Genomic DNA, 22,252 nt, shown 5'->3' on the forward strand with positions numbered 1-22,252 from the left:
GTATACCAAACATAACAATGTTGTACCTTTAAAGGTATAGTTAAATGATTTGTACCCCTTACATTTAACTTGTACAAAATAGGTCCTTAAAAGGTACACAACAGGTTCTTGGGGTATAATATTACATATAATACATCTATCCATCTATCTATCTTTATATATAATTATTATATATATGAAATTTATTACATATTTTTTACCCATACAGTCAAGTGACACTGCATTGTAGTTTAAGCATCAGGGGCGAAGAAATGCACCATTTACATTTATGCATTTGGCAGACATTAACACTTTTGGCAGTGCACTACAAATTCGTTTTTAATCAGTACGCGTGTCCCTTGGGGTTCAAACTCTTGACCTTTTCCGTTGCTAACGCAATGCTCTACCAACTGAGCTACAGCAAAACTAATCCTTCCAGAATTGATCGGTGTAAATAAATCATCACGATAAGCAAAAAGCCCCATCGCTAGGAAAGGTTTTTAAGCAGAATAAACTGTAGAAGCTTTATTGGACAACATGAGACTTTCACACAGTGAGGAACACAGACAACCAAAAATCTTGAAATGAAAAAGAAAAACCCACATTTTATTGCACTTAAGTTATAAGAAAATAAAAATTCTAAATGAATCAAACAAATACACAATCCCTTTAAGGTTTCTTTTTTCTGTCTGTTATGCCAGGCAGTTTACATCAACTGAAAAAATAAAACAGCGCCAACATCTGATTTCTCAAACCAGATTATAAATTAAACAGGAAAACAAAAACAGGAGAAAGAACAAGATTGTTTTATCTTTTAATATACAGTGTTAAACCACTTTCACAGTTCAGCTTGAGTTTGTGTGACTTGGAGGATGAGACGAATTGTTTGGCTACGGATGCGGTTACGTCCTGTATATCGATGAAGCTGTTTTACCATTCCAAAAAAAACCAAGAGCATCACCAATGGCGAGCGCTCCAGCACTTAAAACCTAATCGGATGTCTGTTTCTGTACACTAAGAACATCCTTAATCTGCACGAACTTGACAATGTTCTTTACATCTGTAACTTTACAACGGTTCCAACAATCTCGTTAACTAATTAAAAACAAGAACGGTATTCGGTTTTTTGTCCAAGCATACATTTCCACACAGAGCGGACCGACCGAGCTTTGTCCCAAAGGAATGTGCGAACAATTTGCTCAAACACACACCCGCACGCACACCCCTTCAAACACACGCGCAAAATAGTTTCTACTTGTCCACCGTTTCGTCTAGCAGTCAAACCCGTCTCTTCGCAAGACAATCTCTCTCTCTCCTCTACGCCTCGTAGAGGCACATTTGGCTCAAGTTTCAGTGGCAAAAAAAACAAGCTGTTATGTCAATATCTTGCTTTTGTTGGTATGTACGTTCGTGTCGTTTTTACAAGTTCAAACTCTACAAGTAATTTTTTTTTTTGAATTTAGTCTGGGACTAAAACGTCACAGCCAGTTAAAGTTCCACCATATTATCCATGTGTCTAGCAGCATAAAATCCAGTTTGGCCACTGGGATGGACAGTACTGGGAAAAGGTGGGGGGACATTTCCCAGGAGTTGATGGGAAAAACTATTCCCACTTGCCACAGAGCACCAGCACTGAAAAACTAGCGAGACCAGACTGGTTGAAAAACGTAAAGCAGGTCGACTCGGGATCCAGAGAGGCACTGCTTATGGAGTACTGAACAACAACAGAGAAAACAATTACAAACCCAAAAACACGTGAAACAGCAGAGTGGGTTTAGCTTAATACTGAGACCTGTTGTATGTAACAGTCGACAGACGTGAAAAGAAAAAACGCTGAACTTGATAAGCACAAAACTGTAATTCACAGCTGTTGATGTGATAACCAAAAGGCATGTGGGGAACTAAGCAAAACAACAAAACCCCCCAAAAGAAAAGAAAATACATAAGAAAAGCATGAGGAGGAAAGACATATTTGGCGTATGCTGAGGTTGATGACAAAATTGGCTTCCTTTGACTTTCTCTTAATCACCCCACAGTACAAAGCTTTTAATTCTTAAAATTTCTGTACTTGTATACATTACTATTCACTCCATGTCCATGTTGATGCAATAGGATCTCATGTATACAGTGTTGACTTGCTTTGATAAAAAAAACATGTTTGTACATATGGGTGTGAATTTCAGTCAGGCTTGAGTGAACAAGTCTCTGTGCAATGTTGCCTTGAGCGATAGAAAACGTGAGAATCCAAGAAGTAGGTCTTCCTTCTCATTAGTTTCCTCCCTTTTCCCAAAATGCTGCGTTGCGCGAGCGTCCGCCCCCCCACCCCCTTCGGAAGGTGAACAGAACTGCGGCGGCAGTCGTCGGGAGTGAGCCGAGATCATGGCACGACAGGGAGAGAATGTTGTTGGCGGCAACTTATCAGGGAGGTGGAGATGCCATGAACTGAGCGAACGGTCCTGGCCTGGAGCTCAGGTGAAGAGGCCCAGGGCAGGTTGCTTCTCCCCCCTCCCGGTTTCCAAACAAGTCCCCTAAGTTCAACCCCGCCGCTCGGCTCACTTCATGTCCACGTCGAAGTCCAGCACCAGAAGCTTGGTTTCCTCCGTGCCGTTGCGGCTGCCCACCGCGCAGACGAGTTTGGTGTTGGAGGCGCGGATCCGCCAGACCACCCCTCCGCTGCCCCCGCTCTCCAGCGTCACCAGGTTACGGATGAACTCGCCCGTCCGCAGGTCCCACAGCTTCACCGTACCGTCGTCGGAGCTGGTGATGACAAAATTCTTGTTGAATTGCAGGCACGTTACTGCGCTCTGGTGCTTATGGGGACCTGGGGGATATAAAAAGAGAAATAAAAGTTAGACTGTGACATTCTAGATGAAGCAGCTTATCTTGAGCCACGAAAGAACCGATAGACCGCAACGGGAAATCGAACTTGCTGTGGCAGCGAGAGCGAGGAGAGAGGTGTAACTATGGTTACGGGAAATACTGTGGCATTAATGGCTTTGATTCTGTGCCCTCGAGGTATTGAATTCTAAAAGGCCTAAGCAAGAAATATCTGAAAAGTGCCTAGGCGGTAGGCAAAAGATGCGGAGAAGAGATGCACTGCATTGATTACTGCGAGGAAGGAAGACAAAGGGGTGTGGTCCTCTAACACACTCGATGTGCGTTAAACAAACACCACAAGCAACAAATGGCATTTTTAAATATCTACAAAGGGATGCGCTGAAGTTCATGAATGAATGAAACTAAAAATATCCATTTCAAAAGGCATCAACTCATTCATGAATACCCATTAGCGGTGCTTGAAAGTCAACTGTCTGAATGTAAATGAGATGGCCCTTCTCTATTGATGTGCACACAATAGTCCTTTATCTTTAATGAGTAACTCTCTGCGTTTATGAGCACTCGCACTTCAAAGCTCATCCTCCATTTGGATCATCTAGTCTGGGGTCAAATGTGTGTTTTTGCACATTATGTCAAACAAGACCCATAAATGAAAACAGGAAATGCTCAATGACCTTATTAAATGACCTACAAACTGAAACATGGCCCATCCCCTTTTATCTTACCCTCTGGGCTTCACTAACAAGACCCCCAACACCCTTTTGCATCTGAGCTCTTCATATATAACCTTGATATCTTTAATACTGTAAGATCATGTCAAAAATTGAAATTAAAGTGAAATCAGTGACCTTGATTGCTCATAATCTCGTAATAAGATTATAATGCTACGTACACACCAAACGCGTAGCATCGCATTGCTGGCTCTAGATTACTCGCGGGATTTAACTTTGTGTCATGCAAATTTTTCGCTCGAGTTAAATATTTTCAAATTGCGCAAAGGCGCTTTTGAGGCAAATAGCGCGTGTTTTTGCGGGAATTGCGCCGCCCAATTTGCTTCATTCGAATCGTCCCACGCGAAAACGCATCTGATCGCGTCTTTGCATTGACTTTGTATCTAATCTACTCGCGCAAATCGTTGAACTCGCGTCTGGTGTGAACCCACAGTAAGACTTTAGCCTGATTTTTATTTATTTAATTGAGTTCAAACTCTCTTACCTTGCAGTGTCTGTAGGCACTGGCCGGTCTTGATGTCCCAGATCTTGACCGTGGAGTCTGCATTTCCAGAGACCAGGATGTTATCTTTAAGCTCCATCCCGCTGGTGAGAGACTGATGCCCTGTGAGCGTGTGAATGCAGTTTCCCGTCTCTACATCCCATACCCGAATCGATGTGTCCAACGAACCGCTCACTACGTGGATGCCGTCAAACTATAGAAAAGAAGGATAAAAAAACCCATGGATCAGTAATGAATCAAGAATATATTATGTAATGAAATGAATCTGGCTAAGAACCCAGTATAGTCGTTTGACTTATTCTCTGCCTACGGTTAAAGCCAAGAACAATTCAATAAAAGATGGATGAAAGAGATTTGATTTATTTTACAAAGATGAGGGACAAACTTAATTCCAGATACGCTCTGTACCGCTATATTATAAAATGCACTCTATTTGATTCTACATTTCTATTTAATGAAAAACTCCAAAAATGCAGACTAAATTAAGAAATGAGGTCAAATGTTGGATATCACTGCTATAAACTCTTATGAAACGTAATATATGTGCTAACTTTGAACATTTCTCATGATTAAATAATACAGTTTTATATAATGCGGCTCAAGTAAACTACACAGTGGGATTCATTATAAAGGCCTTTGTTTTGGAAAAATATCTATTTAAATGTCACGTTCTTCCTGATCCCATTTTTCAAACTTTAGTTAGTGTGTAATGTTGCTGTTAAAGCATAAATAATACCTGTAAAATGATAAAGCTCAAAGTTCACTGCCAGGTAATATATTTTCTTTAACAGAATTCCCCTTTATAGCAAATGGCCGGTTTGGACTACAGCCCTACACTTCCCGATTTAATGACGTCAATAAAACAGTTTTTGACTAAACTCCGCCCACAAGAATACGTCAGTCGCCAGCTTTGGCTCAAACGGCTCTGCTAAGCTAAGCTGCTGTCGAATCACAACACACTAAACAAACTACACAATCAGAACTTGTTACGTATTTCTGAATTTTTAGGACAGTAAAAGCAGCACTATACAGATAAGTAAATTGTGTGAAAAATACCACGTTTTTACACGTGAAACATGAACACATGTTATATTGCGCACTGTAAACACAATCAAAGCTTAAAAAACACATGAAGAATGGAACCTTTAATCTATGCATCTCTAGGCAATTGAGTGACAGCTGGTCTTGTCTTAAAACTGCTTAAAAACAAGCAAAGGCACGACCCACAGACAATTCATTTTAAAAAGCAGGTGCCTTGATTTATCTTTACTTGCAACTTAAACTGTCCTTACAGAAGTCAAATGAATAATTATATAGTAATTATAGAGTAATAATAGAGCATGAGATGTTAAATGTGGGTTTACCTGTAAGGAGTAGACTCTATTGGTGTGACCCTGGAGTGTGTGTAAGCAGGTCTCGGTTTCAGGGTCCCAAACTTTCACCATAAAGTCATAGGCCCCGCTGACAACCCTGCGGCCGTCATACTGCACGCAGCGCACGGCCGCCACGTGACCCATGAGAACGTGCAAACACTGACCCGTCTCAATGTCCCAAACCCGAAGTGTGGCGTCCCTAGAACCACTCACCACCCTGAGAGAGAAAGAAAAAACAAAAACTTAATAAAGTAAGAGTAAACAAACTAGTTCTCTAATACATATGCATAAGAAAAGTTATTTGATTTCCAACTTATACTGACAGCATTAGTATGTGGCAGTCTATTGTTTTACCTTTAAAAGTTGCGTTTTCTTTTGGTTTTACATAAATCAAAGGAAAGAGTAAGGCATTGTTTCGCCTACAAAATCAGACCCTTGGGGACTTTTTGGGAAAATTAAACAAACATTAAACACGGCTGGTGAAACAAAAAGAAACGAAACAAAACTGCTGTTCTTGTCATTGAATGAAGCCTGAAAGCCTGAGGTCACGGCACAAATAAGCAATCATGCGCAACACAAAGGGAAAATATGCACACAAATTGGCCCTCAAGTTTCTGAAAACACTGACAATATTGTCATGCGAGTATTTGTATTGTTTCACAATAGACCTCGAAAAGGCGAAACCCCAAGACTGCGCTGTCTATATAATATATACTCTATGGAACAGCTCCTCCTGGTTTATATGTTAATATTTAAAGCTGAATTCAGATGGGAAATGGTGTAGCCATTAAATATTTTCATTTTCCAGCTCCCCTAGAGTTAAACATTTGATTTTTACCGTTTTGGAATCCATTCAGCCAAAATCCGGGTCTGGCGCTAGCACTTTTAGCATAGCTTAGCACAATCCATTGAATCATAATCAAGGACTTTGCTGTTGTAACATGGCTGCAAGAGGTGCAATGATATTGCGCAGCAGCCGAAATAGTCCCCTTAGTAACTTTCAATAGCAGGGGACTATTTTTGGGCGCTGCATAATATCATTGCGCCTCCTACAGCCATGTTACGGCAGCAAAGTCCTTGATTATTACTGCAGAATGAGAGTATAGTTCCTAGCCATATCTGCCTGGAAAATCACAACTTTTAATTTTCCGTCAGTCTTAGTACACGATGTAACTACAGAAGAGTCAAGTTTTAAATAGGAAAAATATCGAAACTCTTTGATTATTTATTAAGGCGCGATGCTAATGGTCTAATCAGATTCAATGGATTATGCCAAGGCATGCCAAAAGTAGTACCACCAGACCCGAAGATCGGCCGAATGGATTCCAAAACAGCAAAAATCCAATGCTTAACCCCAGGGGAGCTGAAAAATTAGAATATTTTCAAAAAAAGCCAAAATGCATTAATTAACATGAAATGGTTCATGCACAACAATATGTGGCTCTTAACAACTTTACGTGAGGCTTTGATTGAAGTGGTAGGTTACCTTTTCTCATGCAAGTGCATACAGCGCACCGTTGAGGTATGACCGTACAGCGTGTGGATACATTCTCCCGTCTCTGCGTTCCAGACCTTCAGCGTTCGGTCTGTGGAGCCGCTGATGATGATGTTGTCTCTCATCTGAGAGGACCAGACGCCACCCGTGTGGCCCACTAACGTCCGCAAACACTGTTGTAAAAAACAAAGAGAGAGAGATTTAGAACTATAAATGTGGGAAATAAAATGGGAATGAGAGTACATATACCAAACGGCAGGTCTTTAAACAGGAACACTGAAAGAATAGCCAACAAAGCTTTTACACAATGACTAAGCGCAAAAAATAAAACGTTTGATCCATTACTATAACCTTTAACTAAGGCATAACTTAATCCTATAAAAAACAAATGCAAGGCTTTACAGCCTATAGGAAGCAGCAGTAATAGAAAAGAAAACACTTCATTTTAGATGATGTATAAGATATCGATTGCGTGATGGACGAAATCCCTTGCACTAATCCACGAGGATAAGGGCCATTTGCTCTAAATCTAATTAAACTGAATTCAATTTAATTTTAGAGGCAAATATGAAATCAAAGGTGCCTTTGGCCATTTCATTGTGTTATGATCCAAGCGGATAGCAGAAGCCGTAACCTCTGAACCATGGCCGATAAACGCAGGGGTGATAAACCCCAGTAGAAGCGAAAGAGAGATCCCGAGACCTTTAATTCATAATGCAGCTGCTCCCGTCTCTATCACGATCAACCGAAACGCATCATTAATCTTTAGAAGTGGTGGCCAACCTTCAATACACCCGAGTGCTTTCGAGCGTTTCAATGCGCATTTGCTTTGTGTCATCGCTGTATAGAGAGACAGATGGAACAAAAGAGGAACTAATGAGGAAACCAGTCCAATTAACAATCATTTCAAACCAGTACTGTACTGGGGTAAATGGGATGATGAAACCTACGAGTTAAAAGTGCTCGTCATAGACGACTTGGGAATAGAGAAGGATCTCTGACAGATGCGTTTAAAGCATATTTCTTATGATCCTGTGATCAAAAAGCTACACCAGTCACATTTGCAGTGTCCATACATGCCAATGAGAATAGGGAGGGGTTAACTCATGCATAATTCAGCATGAAGCACATTCATATGCATGAGGTGTTCGGTTCCATAATGAGTATGTTAGGAATTGGAATTCTGAGGTGGTTTAAATAACGGCACCATGTACTCAGACTGTGTCTTGAAGAGGACCTATGAAACCAAGTGGCTTAGGTGTCTGTTTATCTGCCAGTTGAATAACCATAAAAGATCAAGTCTGCAGGACCCACGGGGCATGAAGCTTAGCATTTCGTTTGAGCGGCTGGTGGGAAACGATTGAAGCCAAGGATCGGGGTTTAAATCTATTTGAAGTACCCTCTGCAAATTCCATTTAGTTTGCAGTCCACATCTAATGTTAGGGAGAAAGACACAACGCAGATGGTGACGTGCCAATGCATACGAGCCGTTCCATCACGCTTGGACATATAAAGATGAGGCGGCCCATCCTCGTTCTGCTATTCATACTGCTTTTTTAAGCATTTTGCTAAGGTGATCTCATGTTGTCACACATATTTGAATCTCAGAAGACCTCAGATGGTGAGCAGACTGTCGGAAACAGCTGTTTTCATTCCTGACCTTTCGAAAGTCATACAAAAAAAGGTCTCTACCATCTGCACTGTCGTTGAAGCTTTTCATTAACAAACCACATACTACAATAGTTGGTGGGAACTGCATTTCGGAGAACATCTGTCTGTTCGGCAAAGGGAGACTAGAAAACAAGCTGTCGGGATATGAAACAAACTTGAGATTTGCGATCAAGCAGAATGAGAATATGAGGTAAACACAAGATATTAGAGTGTGCTGTGTCATAGGAATGGCTTCAAAAAAATGTATTGTGCTTATTAACGCAATAATTTATAGAGAAAACACCAAATTCAGATGAAAGTAGGGTACAACAGAGCCAAAAATGCCCTATGTGTGGGGAAAAGTCCCCTGGAATGGTCTTTTTTTTAATTGAATATCAATTAATTAAAAATATATAAATATGAGGGTGTTTACACTTGGCACTAACATGCGTTTTCATCGATCGGATCACAAATGGACAACGTTAATGCCAGGTGTAAATGGTGTTCAAAACGTTTTGAGATAGTCCACTTTCAAACACATTCAGAGGTAGTCGAAAACCCTTTCGAGCGGATTGCTTTTGTAGTGTAAACGCACATGTGGTTGAATGTGTTCGAACAGCCACACAGACCGCCTTCTCCCCGCCTATTTATCTAATCTAAGGTATTGAACACAATGTTTTACGTCTTTTCTGATTTCTGGGGTGAACACATGGTGTACAGCGCTATTTTTAAGCCTTTCATTGATAAAAGTAAAGCATCTGATCTCTGCAGTTTTATTTTGCAAGCGTGTAAAAGTTGCGGGATCCTATTTCATCAATTGTGTTCATCAATTTCAATCAAAGCTCTAACATATACAAGTACAAAACACTGTGCAGCATGTTTAGTTACAACACAAGCCGCGAACTCTGACATAATATTAGTTCGCGTCCATATAAACTCCTCATTACTCCCGCTTGCGTCTCGACATACCGCCCCCTCACAGTATTCACGACAGAAGCGGTCGAAAGTGGACAAAAGAGATGGATTTAAATACCAGGTGTAAACGTGATGTGTCTCTCTCGTCCACTTGTGATCCGATCGATGAAAACACATCATAATACCAAGTGTAAACAGCCCCTATATATGTAAAGATGTACTAGAAAGTAGATTTTTGTTTATCTATAGACCTGAAATAACAAAAAAGTACAACACCACAAATTATCTAGAGGAAACAGGCATTGAACCATTGTGTATCCCACTAAAAAAAATTGCCTTACGGCTAGGTGGGTAAACAGAAGGGTGTAAATACTCATTGAATTAAAAACGTAGCAAAGCTGTTACCGCCCTATTATAGTTCAAAGCTTTCTGGGAAATATGGGCCATTTAAGTCATTGATGTTAAACAAAGAGTTTATATACCTTAATGCATATAAACAGTACAGAACTAATGACCTAACAATAAAACGTATTTACATGTCTTTGGGAGGGGGTGGGGGGTTGGGGATAAGTCTGCTATGCTGCAAACAAGGTGCATTTATAATGATCCTAGACCAGTTTTAATTTATGACCGTGTCTGTGAAATCAGATTTTAATTTCAATCAAAGTTTGACCGTACTCCTTGATTTTAATCTTTGTCATAGTCTTACTCAGACAATATTAAAATGATCAAAGTTATATTTTCACAGAATGTTCTTTACATTATGTAGGATGATTTTTATGTAGAAAAAAGTTAATGACTTTAAGCTTTGTTTTCACCGACAATGTTTGTCTACATGTGCTAGATCAGCATACAGTACGAAGGTAATCTCCAGCTGGGCGTGTTTGTTTTTCAGATGCAGGAGTGGGTGGAAGGTTTAGGCAGTAGTGCTGCAGTCTGCATGCTAAGAAGTTGGTGGTCAGCCAAAGGTGCAGTCTGAGTCATGGCTAAAGAAAGGGAGGGGGGAGAGAGAGATGCAGGCAAAGAATAAAGCAGTGAATATTAGAAACTAGGAGGGGGGAGAGCGTGAAAGAGGTATTGGCTTTAGAGCGATTCTAAAAACGGCAAGATGTGATGTATGCAAACTACAAACAAGAATGAAAAGAGAAGAGAGAGAGAGTGTGTGTGTGTGTGACCTCTACTTTAACCTCTGGCACACTTCCTATCACACAGGGGTCTCCACAAAAGGTGACCTTTAGCGATACAGTTGCTCCTGTAATATTGCTCACAGGCATAATAAGCATTGCAACTCGTTTCAATTTTCCTATAAAGCATTCTTATAGGAAGTGTCGGCACATAAATCAACTCCGCTCGTCTTAAATCTTTTGACACATGCTTCAAAATTAATGAAGTCTTTATTACTTTAAGTTAATGTGCTGTTAAACATTTTTAACCGTCCCCCTCAGATGCTAAAACAAAACTGTGTGTTTCTGCGCCACAAAGTGCATGAATTATTAATGAGGCAAGCACACAGGGAGTTTATAATTGTTTGTCTGGTGAAAGACATCCCGCAGTAACATTCAAGAAACTGGATTGCTTTACGTTGTATGTTAACACAATTCGGAGTAGAAGCCACAAAACGAAGCTATCCCCCTTGCGAAATGACGAGTGGATGTGCATATGGATATGTTCATGTAGCTCGCAAAGCCACTCAAAAGTCCTGCGCTTGAGTCCCATGAAAGACGTTGATAAAAATGTATAGCCTGAATGCACCAAAGGTTGATTTGGATTAAATAATGTGTTCATAAATGAACAAATTAAACAAGTGTGTAGCATCGTTAAAGGGACATTTAACCTTTTTTTTAAAAAATCTACTAATTTTCCAGCTTCCCTAGAGTTAAACATTTGATTTTTACCATTTTGAAATCCATTCAGCTGATCTCTGGGTCTGGCGCTACCACTTTTAGCATAGCTTAGCATAATCCATTGAATCTGATTAGACCATTAGCATCGCGCTAAAAAATAACCAAAGAATTTCGATATTTTTTCTATTTAAATCTTGACTCTTCTGTAGTTACATCGGGTACTAAGACCGACAGAAAATTAAAAGTTGCGATATTCTAGGCAGATATGGCTAGGAACTATAATGTCCTTGATTATTACGCCAGAATGAGAGTATAGTTCTTAGCCATATCTGTCTAGAAAATCGCAACTTTTAATTATCTGTCGGTCTTGGTACATAATGTAACTACAGAAGAGTCAAGTTTTAAATAGGAAAAATATCTAAACTCTTTGGTTATTTTTAAACGCGATGCTAATGGTCTAATCAGATTCAATGGATTATGCTAAGCTATGCTAAAAGTGGAAGCGGCAGACCCGGAGATCAGCTGAATGGATTCCAACACGGTAAAAATCGAATGTTTAACTCTCGGGGAGCTGGAAAATGAGTATTTTTTTAAAGTGGAATGTCCCTTTAAGTGTGGTTAACAGTGTAAAAAGCCCTTTTTACATACTTTTCTGTTTTCCACATAACCTATATGCTCATTCCCATACAGGTGAGTCGTAGGTAAATCCTGTCAACCCATCTCAAAAAAGCCAGATTAGGTCTTAGGCGCATGGCTGGTCAGGACAAAAATAGAGAGATCCTAGTGTCACTATATTTGGAAATTCCACAGGCATTTCATAGCTGGAAGATGACAGCATTACACGTACTGCCACCCAGCAGAAAACCTCCATTCCTTTAGTATGCTGGTGATTTTCTGTGAAATTTGAGGACGAATCCCTTATGAAAACTGGACGAGTCTGACAGCTCTCAGCGAGACAGAGAAGCAAAGCGAGCGACCGTATACAGAAAATGCTACACATAATCTGAGAGGTGGTGACATTTCTAAAAACGCCTTGTTTTTTACCCAATATCCTGATACGTGGTTAAGCCGGTCATGATATGGATCGAGTTGAAATGAAACTGGAAAATAAGGATTGATTTTAATCCAAATCAACATTTCTCTTTGTTTACGTTTCTGCCACATTGCATCCCCCATCAGATCCTTGTTATAGTGCTGTACACATCCTCAAGCGTGGCAGACATTCAAATGAGCAGGATGCTGTGTAACAGCCTAATCTCTCCTCAAAATCACTTTCCCATTACACACAGTATGACGCCCATTCATTTACTATGGAGGGGGCCAGTAATAGCATCATCATTCCCCAGTCTGGGTGAATGCGGTCTGTAAACACCTCTCAGATCTTCGCCATATCATACCATTTTCATATCAGATGTTGCTCGGAATCATTTTTAAATGCGAACCACAATTATCGAGTTATCGGCACTCGGGAATAACCAAGACTTTATATCTCAAAGACGTGGGTTGATATAGGCTTGTTTGAAAAACCAACCAATAAGTGTCCAGGTTGTTCAACAAACACCAAGGCTGTATATGACTCACAGGGAAAGAGAACAAGCCCATTGAAACATCTAAACATTATCGGTTATGGTAAAAGCTGTAAACCAGTTCTCAGATCAGCAGTGAAAGGCAACTTGCACCAACACAAAGAACTTGGACTGCAGCAATAACGGAAAAACAAAACAAAACAAAAGCAACTTTTGTTTTTAATCTATAACCTATAATTCATGAGAAATGCAGTTTACAGGAATGAGTGCAAACAGTAAAGGGTGTAATGAGAACCAAGCGCTTGTGTAGAAAGGAATTCCAGCTATTTTTTCATGATGACATTCTTCTGTGGCCTTTATCTTGAAACAATTCCAAAGCAGAAAGAAAGAACGGAGCGAAACTCGAACAATGAGACCTATAGCCGGCACTCAAAAAGAAAGCATGCACTTTCATTCCTCAGCCAAATGAAGGTCAAGCAAAAAAAAAAAAAACAGTTTGCTAAAATGCGTGTGTGTGGCTATGGGGTCGTAATGTAAAAATTCGGAACCTATGACCCACAGGAGCATATTTGTCTAGATATCTTATCGATCGGTTTTGGTCTCAGAGGCCGAGTATCGGCCTGCGAGCAGCTTCCACGACCTCCGGGGATTTACAGCACTTAAATTGTGAACTGAAGTGTGGCAGGAGGATAAAGAAAACAGATTCAAGGATAAAAAAAAGAGTAAAAAGAGAGCAAAACATGGATTTGGAGGAGAGGCACATCCGTGGATCGTGAGAGACATACGCGGTAAAAATAACTTTTAAGGCCGTGACCATGACAACTGGACCAGTGATCAAAGTGGCTCTGTGGTGCAGAAAATTAAAATCTTTACGTTACCGAAAAGACATGAGAATGTGTCAAGACTGCATATGGTATGTTATTAATGTGCTTGGAGAGTTTATAAGTCACAGATGGCTGAATCGAAATGTAAGGAAGTAAAGAACGGAAAAAAGTACAGAAGACACTAAATAATCCCATTGTCTCATTCCTCTCTGTTCCGCTTTTCCTGACAGGCGCTTCAAAGAACACGGCATTTCCTGTTTAATTGGCCACAGTCAGAGCTGAGGGACTTTCGGAAGAATTTCGTCAGACTTAAAACTATTCACACAGCTCAACCTTTATATGTGTTGAATTATTAGTGCTCTCTTGAATCCTTGATTCTTATTGGTCAATTGCAGTTACATATTTTGGTGTAATGATTGCTAAACTGCATATATTGGATTGTTGTCCCTGGCAACCAATCGCCCACATTAGTATTTTAACATCTCTCTTAGCACTCTGCGCTGCTTCCTCACATAATATATTAATTTTGACTCAAATAAATATTTCATATCTATTCGTTTTTATATTTGCCAAGGACGATGATAAGGTACAGTTAGCCAGTCATTGCACAATTACCCTTTCTTTTGGGATCCATTGAGTTATTTTCTTAATAAAGGCCATCTGTATGCATAACAACTATGTTTACATGCTAAAGTAGTTTGTTCACTCTGATTGGACCGGAGAGACAAAATAAACAGATCCTTTTTTTTCTTTTCAAAAAGAACTTGGATATATTTCTGGTTAACTGATCCAAGCTCTACAAGCATTTCAAGCTGGTGCATCTTTTCATAAGCTCTTCAAAAATTAAAGCACGATGGGAACAAAATGGCAGCTTGCCATATATGCGGCGATGACCCTAAACATGGCGCATCTGCCATCTGTTGCCTCGGATCAGACGGCATGTTGGTGCTGCGACCAATCGCGTCTCTGCCGTGATTGGCATTCGTCCTATCGATGCACAGTAAATCTTATTATAGGACCTCAAAGGCTGATAACCTTGGAGATGATTTGCGGTCTTCCTCTAAGATGAGCACACTGCTAGTATAAGTCACATTGAGGGTGGAAGAGAAAAAATATATGTTATATGAGAGTCTACACTAAAAACAAGAAATCTCATCAGATCTTGGATTAAAATGGACGGTCAGGAGCAGTACGATGATCGAAACCATTTTACAACTGCCATAAACCTTCAGCACAAGGACCATGTCACAGCATCAGCCTACGCAATGAATTCTTAAAGGGGAAGGGTGTTGTAAAGAATGGATAGAGAGAGATGCCTGAAAGGTTTTTGCAGCTAGTGTTCAGTGATTATCCCTGCGGTCAGATATACATGACTGTTGTCATGTTCTCGTGTGAATAAGTAATGAAGAGAGTCATGTGCAGGTTTTCCGGGTGAATTGAGATGGCGGTAAGTGCTTCTGCACGGCCACTGGGAGGTGTACAATGATGTTCAATGAAAAGACATCTCCCATGAGAGAAAATGTGAGAAGATGGAGATCATGAAAAGCAGCAGGAGACTGTTTCAAAATTTCGTACCCTTTGCCTTTCAGGAAAACTGGACTCTGATTGGTTAAAATTGTTAAATTTTGCATAATGACTTCTAGAATATATTTAATTTTTGTCCCCAACAATGTTGCCTCCAAAATGCAGGCACTCTTTATCTTCACAATATAGATATTTAAACAAATCAATAGATTGTCAATTTATTTATTCTGTAAATGAACAGTTTCGTTGCAAAACGAGATAAAACCGTTTTTTAACATTTTTGTCAAAACATGTTTATTATTATTTTATCATGTTATTATTTTGTTTTATGGTGCTACTTAGCTGTATTTTTTAAGTTATGAAGGTTTAAATCAAAACAAACCAACTGCAGCTGAATTGATATTAATTGGAATGCACAACCAAAAAACGAGATTTCTGAAAAAAAAACTGAGTTGTCTCGGTTTACAACGAAACTCTTCAAATGTTCCTGTAATTAGACATTATTGCATAATAGACCGCCTGTCAGTTATCTGCATATTTACAGGCACATCTTACAAACATTTCAAATAGGGATGCATAACGACCAACCACGACCAATCTATAGCAGAATAAAAGTTTACATCATATATGTGTGCGAACCGTGCACAACAATCATGCACATATAAATATGCAAACATGAATGTATAATTTTAAGAAAATATGTTTGTAAAAAAAAAATATATATAATATTTATATATTAAGTATTTATATTTACTTTACTATATTTATAATATAAATTATACATAAATATACAAATGTATATACACATGCATGTGTGTGCATTTATTTATAGAAAGTTATTATACACAGTTCACACACACATATATGATATAAACAAAAACTTTTCGATTAATTAACGATTAATCGTTATGCATCCCTAATATCAAAGCATTTAAAAAGCAAGTAAAGCCATCAAATACTTTAAGCATCTAAAAAAAGTTGTAGTTTAGGATCTACATCAGCACTGCACAATAATCTGTGGTTTAAGGACACTCTCATACAGACAATGTCACAAATAAAAGACACTCACCTTGCCCGTGACCGCAGACCACACTTTGAGTGTGTTGTCATCAGAGCCGCTCACTATGCGGTTTCCACAGAACTGCAGACAGGTGATGACATGGTCATCATGGCCTTTCAACACCTACAAATAGAGAAAAACCACAGGAGAGAAAGAACATTTTTAATATCATTTTGATGCACAGCTCTGGTGGGGTGGGTGAGAATGACGCAAAACTGCTGATGTGGCAAATGACACAGCAGCTTTTGAGAAATACGCCAGTGAGACGAGCAGGAAGCCAGGTGCATGGTCACCATGGTAACAAACCAGCCGGTTTATCATAGATAATTGTTTCTTTTACAGAGGAAACAGTGTACATTCATTTATTTCATGTTTTTGGTTATCACCTCACATCTTTATTGGATATAGTACAAAAAGACAGGGAAATATTGGGCAAAGAAGGGTGCGGTTGTAGTGCATTGCAGGGGGGGGGTATTCCAGAAAGATGGTTATGTGACATACCCGGGTACGTTTGAAATCTAAAATGTATTTATGTATACCCCATGTGCATGCATTAATTCTAGGTTATCATCAGTTGGTTAATTGAACTAACTCTTATCAGGTGCCCCCAGAACCGACATGATCAGGGTAAGCAGGTTTTAGGTTAATCAACCGAAAGTTCAGGGTTTGGCCGCTTTCTGGAATACACCCCAGCTTTAGGCACATCATGTGGGTAGGCAGCTTGTGGATTACCCACTGTGCCACATTACAATAATAAAGTCCAGGCAGGTGCACAAGCATCTCTACACAATACTCAATACTCAGTTTCTGGCCTCTCTAAATGGAAATTCAAACCAGAAACGTGAAACGACGAAAAATCTGTTTAATGGGCGAACATTGCTGAGTGGATTTAAGGTCTAACACCTCACATTAACTAGTAAACTAGAAAAATGTATGTAGGCAAAATAAACTGTGTACACATCAATCTATTTGCAATCTGTGCCTAACAGATGCTGGGGTACAAGGGGGTGATTAAAACATAATGGAGCTGGAATGAAAACAAGAAAGGAACAACATAGCTACCTTGGGTGATTTGAGGTCCCCTCTTCGCCAGTTGGTGTCTATTCTGTGTTGTCTGATGTAGGCACTCTTCCAGGGACTGTGTGTGAACCCCGGCTTGATAACTTTTCTTCTCTTTATGTGCAAAGGCTCATCGATACCTAAAAACAGACGCAATTGTTTAGAAAGTTATGGTACTTGTTACTACTGTGGTAAAATTAAACACCACAATATTCTTGGAAGAAGTACTTTAAAGTATTAAAGTAGGGGTGCATGATATCTGAACGCCAATGTTGATATATGAAATCCCCTAAACAAACACGCCCCTATCCCAATAGAATCTGGACCTTCTTTTGATAGACCCGCCCCAGACATACGAAACACAGGCAACGATGACAGTTAGTAGACATTCCCCTTACTTCTGACTGGCTCCAAGTGTGTTTTGGTACTCTGCCCAACTCCATTTCCCAAAGTGTTTTTAAAAAACCATGCACTCCGCCTTTAAATAAACACTATGGTACATGAATTTTAGTTCTATGGTATATATTACAGTACTATTTATGTATTATGTTATTGTATCTAATACCACAATATGTTTTTTTAGGAGTTCGTCATACTTATTCAGCATATGCAAGAATTAAGTGGATTTTTCCCATATTGAGAACATCACTAATGCACAAGAAATTGAGTTGTGAAGGGTGTGGAGAGCTGTGAAATCACCTTCTTCCTTGCACTTCTCCCGCCAGAGCAAGTTGTCTTCTGCTAGAATGCGCCAGTTACGGCACGTCTGAGCTGCCTGAAGCAAATCCTTTGGCTCCAGAAACGATAACACATGTAAGGCCAACTAGAAGAGACGGTACAGAAAGAATAAGGAGATGAAAATTAGGTGGTCCCTGGCTTTACAATTTAGTAAGCACTAATATAGTGCAATGCAATTTTTTTCATATTAGTTGAAAATGATATATCGCTGATAAATGGCATAAATGAACAAAATTTGCTTTCCTGTCTAAATGGGCGGTTTTTGGCCTTCAGCCACAGTCAGGGTTCCCACACCGTAGTTAACTTCAAATTCAAGGACTTTCCACGTCCAATACCCTCAAATTTAAGGATTAAATGGGTGATTCTCACGAAACCATTGAAACACCACGGCACTAATGATTTTAGCTTTAAAATGTGTAATATAGTAACATTAAAAAGCATCAGAATGAACACAATACTGTGTTCTACCTTGCACAATGTGTGATTTCAACATAAGAATTTATAATTGGAAATTTTATCTCATTTTCTGCTGAAATTCTCATTACCGCATTGTGTCCGGCTGTGTTTGAACATGCGTTATGTTGTAATTTAATCAAATTAACACAAAAATATTAAGAAAAAAAAAATGGATGTTTTGCTAGACTACTTTAGATGACAGAAAAAATATTTACTGAATATTCATGTATAATAATAATGAAGAAAAATTAGGAAAATGATGTGTCCATGCCTGATGTCCTCATCCTCCGCAACACTTTTTGAGAACAGTTTAAGCACACATACAGAATTTTAATAAAGTTTGATTTTGAGTGACCAAGCACATGGACCAGTTACTTTAAGATGGCTACCAGGTAAGATCATTTTTTTTTACAGTTAATTTGAAATATTGTCTTGTCAGAATGCTTACACGACATTTTGATTATCATTACCGCAACAGATGCTTATTAAATGTTAATTTAATTAATAGAAGCATAATACTTTGATTTTAAATGCATGTGCAGAATCTCCAAATTATGTTCTTTCAGGTTTGTCATGTCATTTTGAAAATATGTCAGTGTTGATGATTTCTGACTGTTGCGGTAATGAGATTTTTTAGGACAAATTTTTTAAATTATGTTACAAAAAGTGTTAAATGATAAGTAAAAAGTTTTAAATTAATGTTCCCATTTACTCCAGACTTTGTTTTTCAATGTCTGGTGGGAAAAAAAGTAAATTTAAGCAATTTTTACATTTTCATGCTTAACATTTTTAAAACCAAGTTTTCGTGAGAATCACCCAAATATGGGGACACATTTCAAGTGAGAGCAAGGTTACATCGTGTTACCTTTTAAGATACATTGTTACAGTTCCCTTTTGAGGGAAATCGCGCTGCTTCACTGCGGTGACACTTTGGAGACGCCTCCAGTGGTAAGTGCATCTGAATGTGTATATCAAATTCAACCAATGGGGAGGCTTAACGACAAAGACAGAGTGATGCGGGAGCCAGGAAGTATATCGCTAACTGAAATATTGCCAAAGACAGCGTTACATGGACGCAGGAAGTATGGCAACGGAGACGCAGCATCTCGTTCCCTTCTCAGGGAACAACAGTTACATACATAACCCGAGACGTTTTCATGTGTCAAACACAACTATGCAAAAAAGCTTTTTGGTATGAATCAACATTCGCATACAGAAGACAAACATTTAAAGCGAACAGTTTAGCACGTGTGCTTAAAAGGCTAGAAATTGTATGATATTATCCTACACTACACAGGGAATAATATGGATATTTTTCCAGAAAACTTCTTGCATAAAATAGATTCAAGCACTTTCAATGACCTGTATCCATGTATGCATATTTTCATAAACTTCCCATGAATATTTTTTCCCAGATTCACAAACTTTCAAGGATTTCAAGGACCCGTGGGAACCCTGCACAGTCAAACTTATGATTATGCAAGACAAAGAGGTCTGAAAGAAGACAGGAACTGTACTGTACAGCAAAGCAAATGACTTTAAGAAGTAAAAATAGCTCTGACTAATCCTCCAAAAATATGAAATGACTACCGCAGCACTTTTCTAAACATCAGTCTTTACCCACACTTTCCTGATGACTCATCACAGACAGGAAAGAACAATGTCATCTTATTCATTTAATAATTGTTAAAATAATGCAGGTTTATGTAGCTAGTCAAAATCCCTTAAATTCTTCTTCTTCTTCTTTGCACTTAGAGGACTTTGCTAATAAATCATCATGGTATTTAATTGATTCTACCAACAAACCAGTATTTCTGAACGACCCGAGGTCGGAAATTATCGGATTTGAAGTGAAAGTATCTGATAATCATATAATACTTGCATATAATACAAGAGCATTCGATCAACATCATTATCTAATTCTGATGGACGTGGCAGAATTCACTGCTATAATCACAATGGAGAATTATTTGTAAATAGTTTATGAAATGTGCTAAGATAAACTAGACCAACTGAAAAATATAAACTAAACTGAACTAAATAAAACAAACTTTACTTTTTGTAATGCACAATTAATATTCAATAAAAGCTTTTTGTTCAATCTTAATACTACACATATGGACCAGACAAAATCTTAATCCTAAAAGGAAATCTATCTATTGTACCCAAATGAAACGACTGGGGTGTTTACTACTCATAGTACCTGATATACAGGAAGCACAGCCCGAAAGTTCTCAGGCTGTTTTGTTCTGTTCTTTTATATTACGCATGCTGTCACTTTACAAAAACTAAGTGAAGACAGAGCATGTCCAAACAGTTCCAAGATTCCTTTTGCAATCTATCATAATTGTTGGCACTGGAAGCAGGGGCTATATAATGCAGTTTCTGGTTGGATACGTTGTATACAGCCTGGAGGAGCTGTTTTTACAAACACACTGGTTCTATCAGGCAGACAAACACACCCAGAACTTAAGTAGAAGGAAAACAGTCTGGTGGAGGGAGGAGAAGAAAAAAAAAACAGAAAGACAAGATGACAGGTGATGGGAGAATAAGAAGGGCAGGTTACAACAGTGACAGGAAGAAAGAGGATGAAAGGGAGAAAGAACTGCATTTAAAGAGATAGAGAAAAAGGGAGATTCATTTTAATAGGAAAGAGAGTTGGAATATCACAACAGGGGGAGAAGAAATTAAATATATTTCTTTCTGTTAATGTATCAGCTATAGTTATTCTTTGTTTTATGCACATAAATAACAGTAAGACATGTAGAGTATTTGTGATTTTAGGGTTGTGTTTACCTCTTTGGGCAGCAGTGAGATGAAGTCTCTCTGAAACTGTGGTTCGATCACCTGCATCATGTGTTTGACCTGCGTGGGCTCACAGCTGTCAATCAACTCATCCAGCGCAAGCAGCTTCTCCGGTCCGCTCCAGCTCTGTAACAAACACAACCATAAGCATATTAAAATCAGGGGTTTTCATTCATAATCACTTATTTATTTACATTTTTAAACGCCTTTATTTAGGAGTCTCCATAAGGATTGGTTTTCACTGGCTATGTAGCAGAAAGGTCTCATTTAGGCATGAAGCTTTTTGCCAATCAGCTGTAACAGACATTATGTCTTGGGGCTGTTGGAACTATCCAAGGGTTGACTTTCTCCATATTAAGTAGCAGTTAGCATGATTCGCGTAAATCAGTGTTCCCACACCTTAGTTAACTTCAAATTCAAGGACCTTTCAATGACTTTCCAGGTTTAATACCATCAAATTCAAGGACTAAATGTGGGGACACATTTTAAGGGAGATCAAGGTTACATTGTGTTACCTTTTAAGATAAATTGTTACATTGACTCTTTGGGGACGCCTCCAGGGGTAAGTGCGTCTGAATGTGTATATCAAATTCAACCAATGGTGAGGCTTAACGACAAAGACAGGGTGACGCGGGAGCCAGGAAGTATATCCTTATCTAAAATATTGCTAAAGACGATGTTACAGGGATGCAGGAAGTATGGCAACGGAGACGCAGCGTCTCGTTCCCTTCTCAAGGAACAACAGTTACATACGTCACCCGAGACGTTTTCATGTGTCAAACACAACTATGCAAAAAAGCAATTTGGTATGAATCAACATTCACATACAGAAGATATAAGTATTTAAAGCAAACAGTTTAGCACGTGTGCTTAAAAGGCTAGAAATTGTATGCTATATTATCCTACACTACACAGGGAATATGGATTTTTTTT

At 38.9% G+C, this 22,252-nt stretch overlaps 1 protein-coding gene across 4 annotated transcripts in view; it reads right to left on the reverse strand.

Annotated features, from left to right (window-relative positions):
• Nucleotides 1-476: 476 nt before the first annotated feature.
• Nucleotides 477-22,252, reverse strand: part of fbxw7 (F-box and WD repeat domain containing 7) — a 187,249-nt gene continuing 165,473 nt past the window's right edge. For all 4 annotated transcript variants that reach the window (XM_055205462.2, XM_055205463.2, XM_055205464.2 and 1 more), the window contains 8 exons: nucleotides 21,311-21,445; nucleotides 18,020-18,143; nucleotides 17,324-17,460; nucleotides 16,271-16,384; nucleotides 6,910-7,091; nucleotides 5,415-5,640; nucleotides 4,033-4,243; nucleotides 477-2,800 (listed from right to left, as the gene is read on the reverse strand). In XM_055205462.2, the coding sequence (XP_055061437.2) occupies nucleotides 2,532-2,800; nucleotides 4,033-4,243; nucleotides 5,415-5,640; nucleotides 6,910-7,091; nucleotides 16,271-16,384; nucleotides 17,324-17,460; nucleotides 18,020-18,143; nucleotides 21,311-21,445 (1,398 nt within the window). In that variant the 3' untranslated portion in view covers nucleotides 477-2,531. The remainder of the gene's footprint in view (nucleotides 2,801-4,032; nucleotides 4,244-5,414; nucleotides 5,641-6,909; nucleotides 7,092-16,270; nucleotides 16,385-17,323; nucleotides 17,461-18,019; nucleotides 18,144-21,310; nucleotides 21,446-22,252) is intronic.

The sequence above is a fragment of the Misgurnus anguillicaudatus genome, chromosome 3 (assembly GCF_027580225.2).
Source record: "Misgurnus anguillicaudatus chromosome 3, ASM2758022v2, whole genome shotgun sequence".
Classification (NCBI taxonomy): domain Eukaryota; kingdom Metazoa; phylum Chordata; class Actinopteri; order Cypriniformes; family Cobitidae; genus Misgurnus; species Misgurnus anguillicaudatus.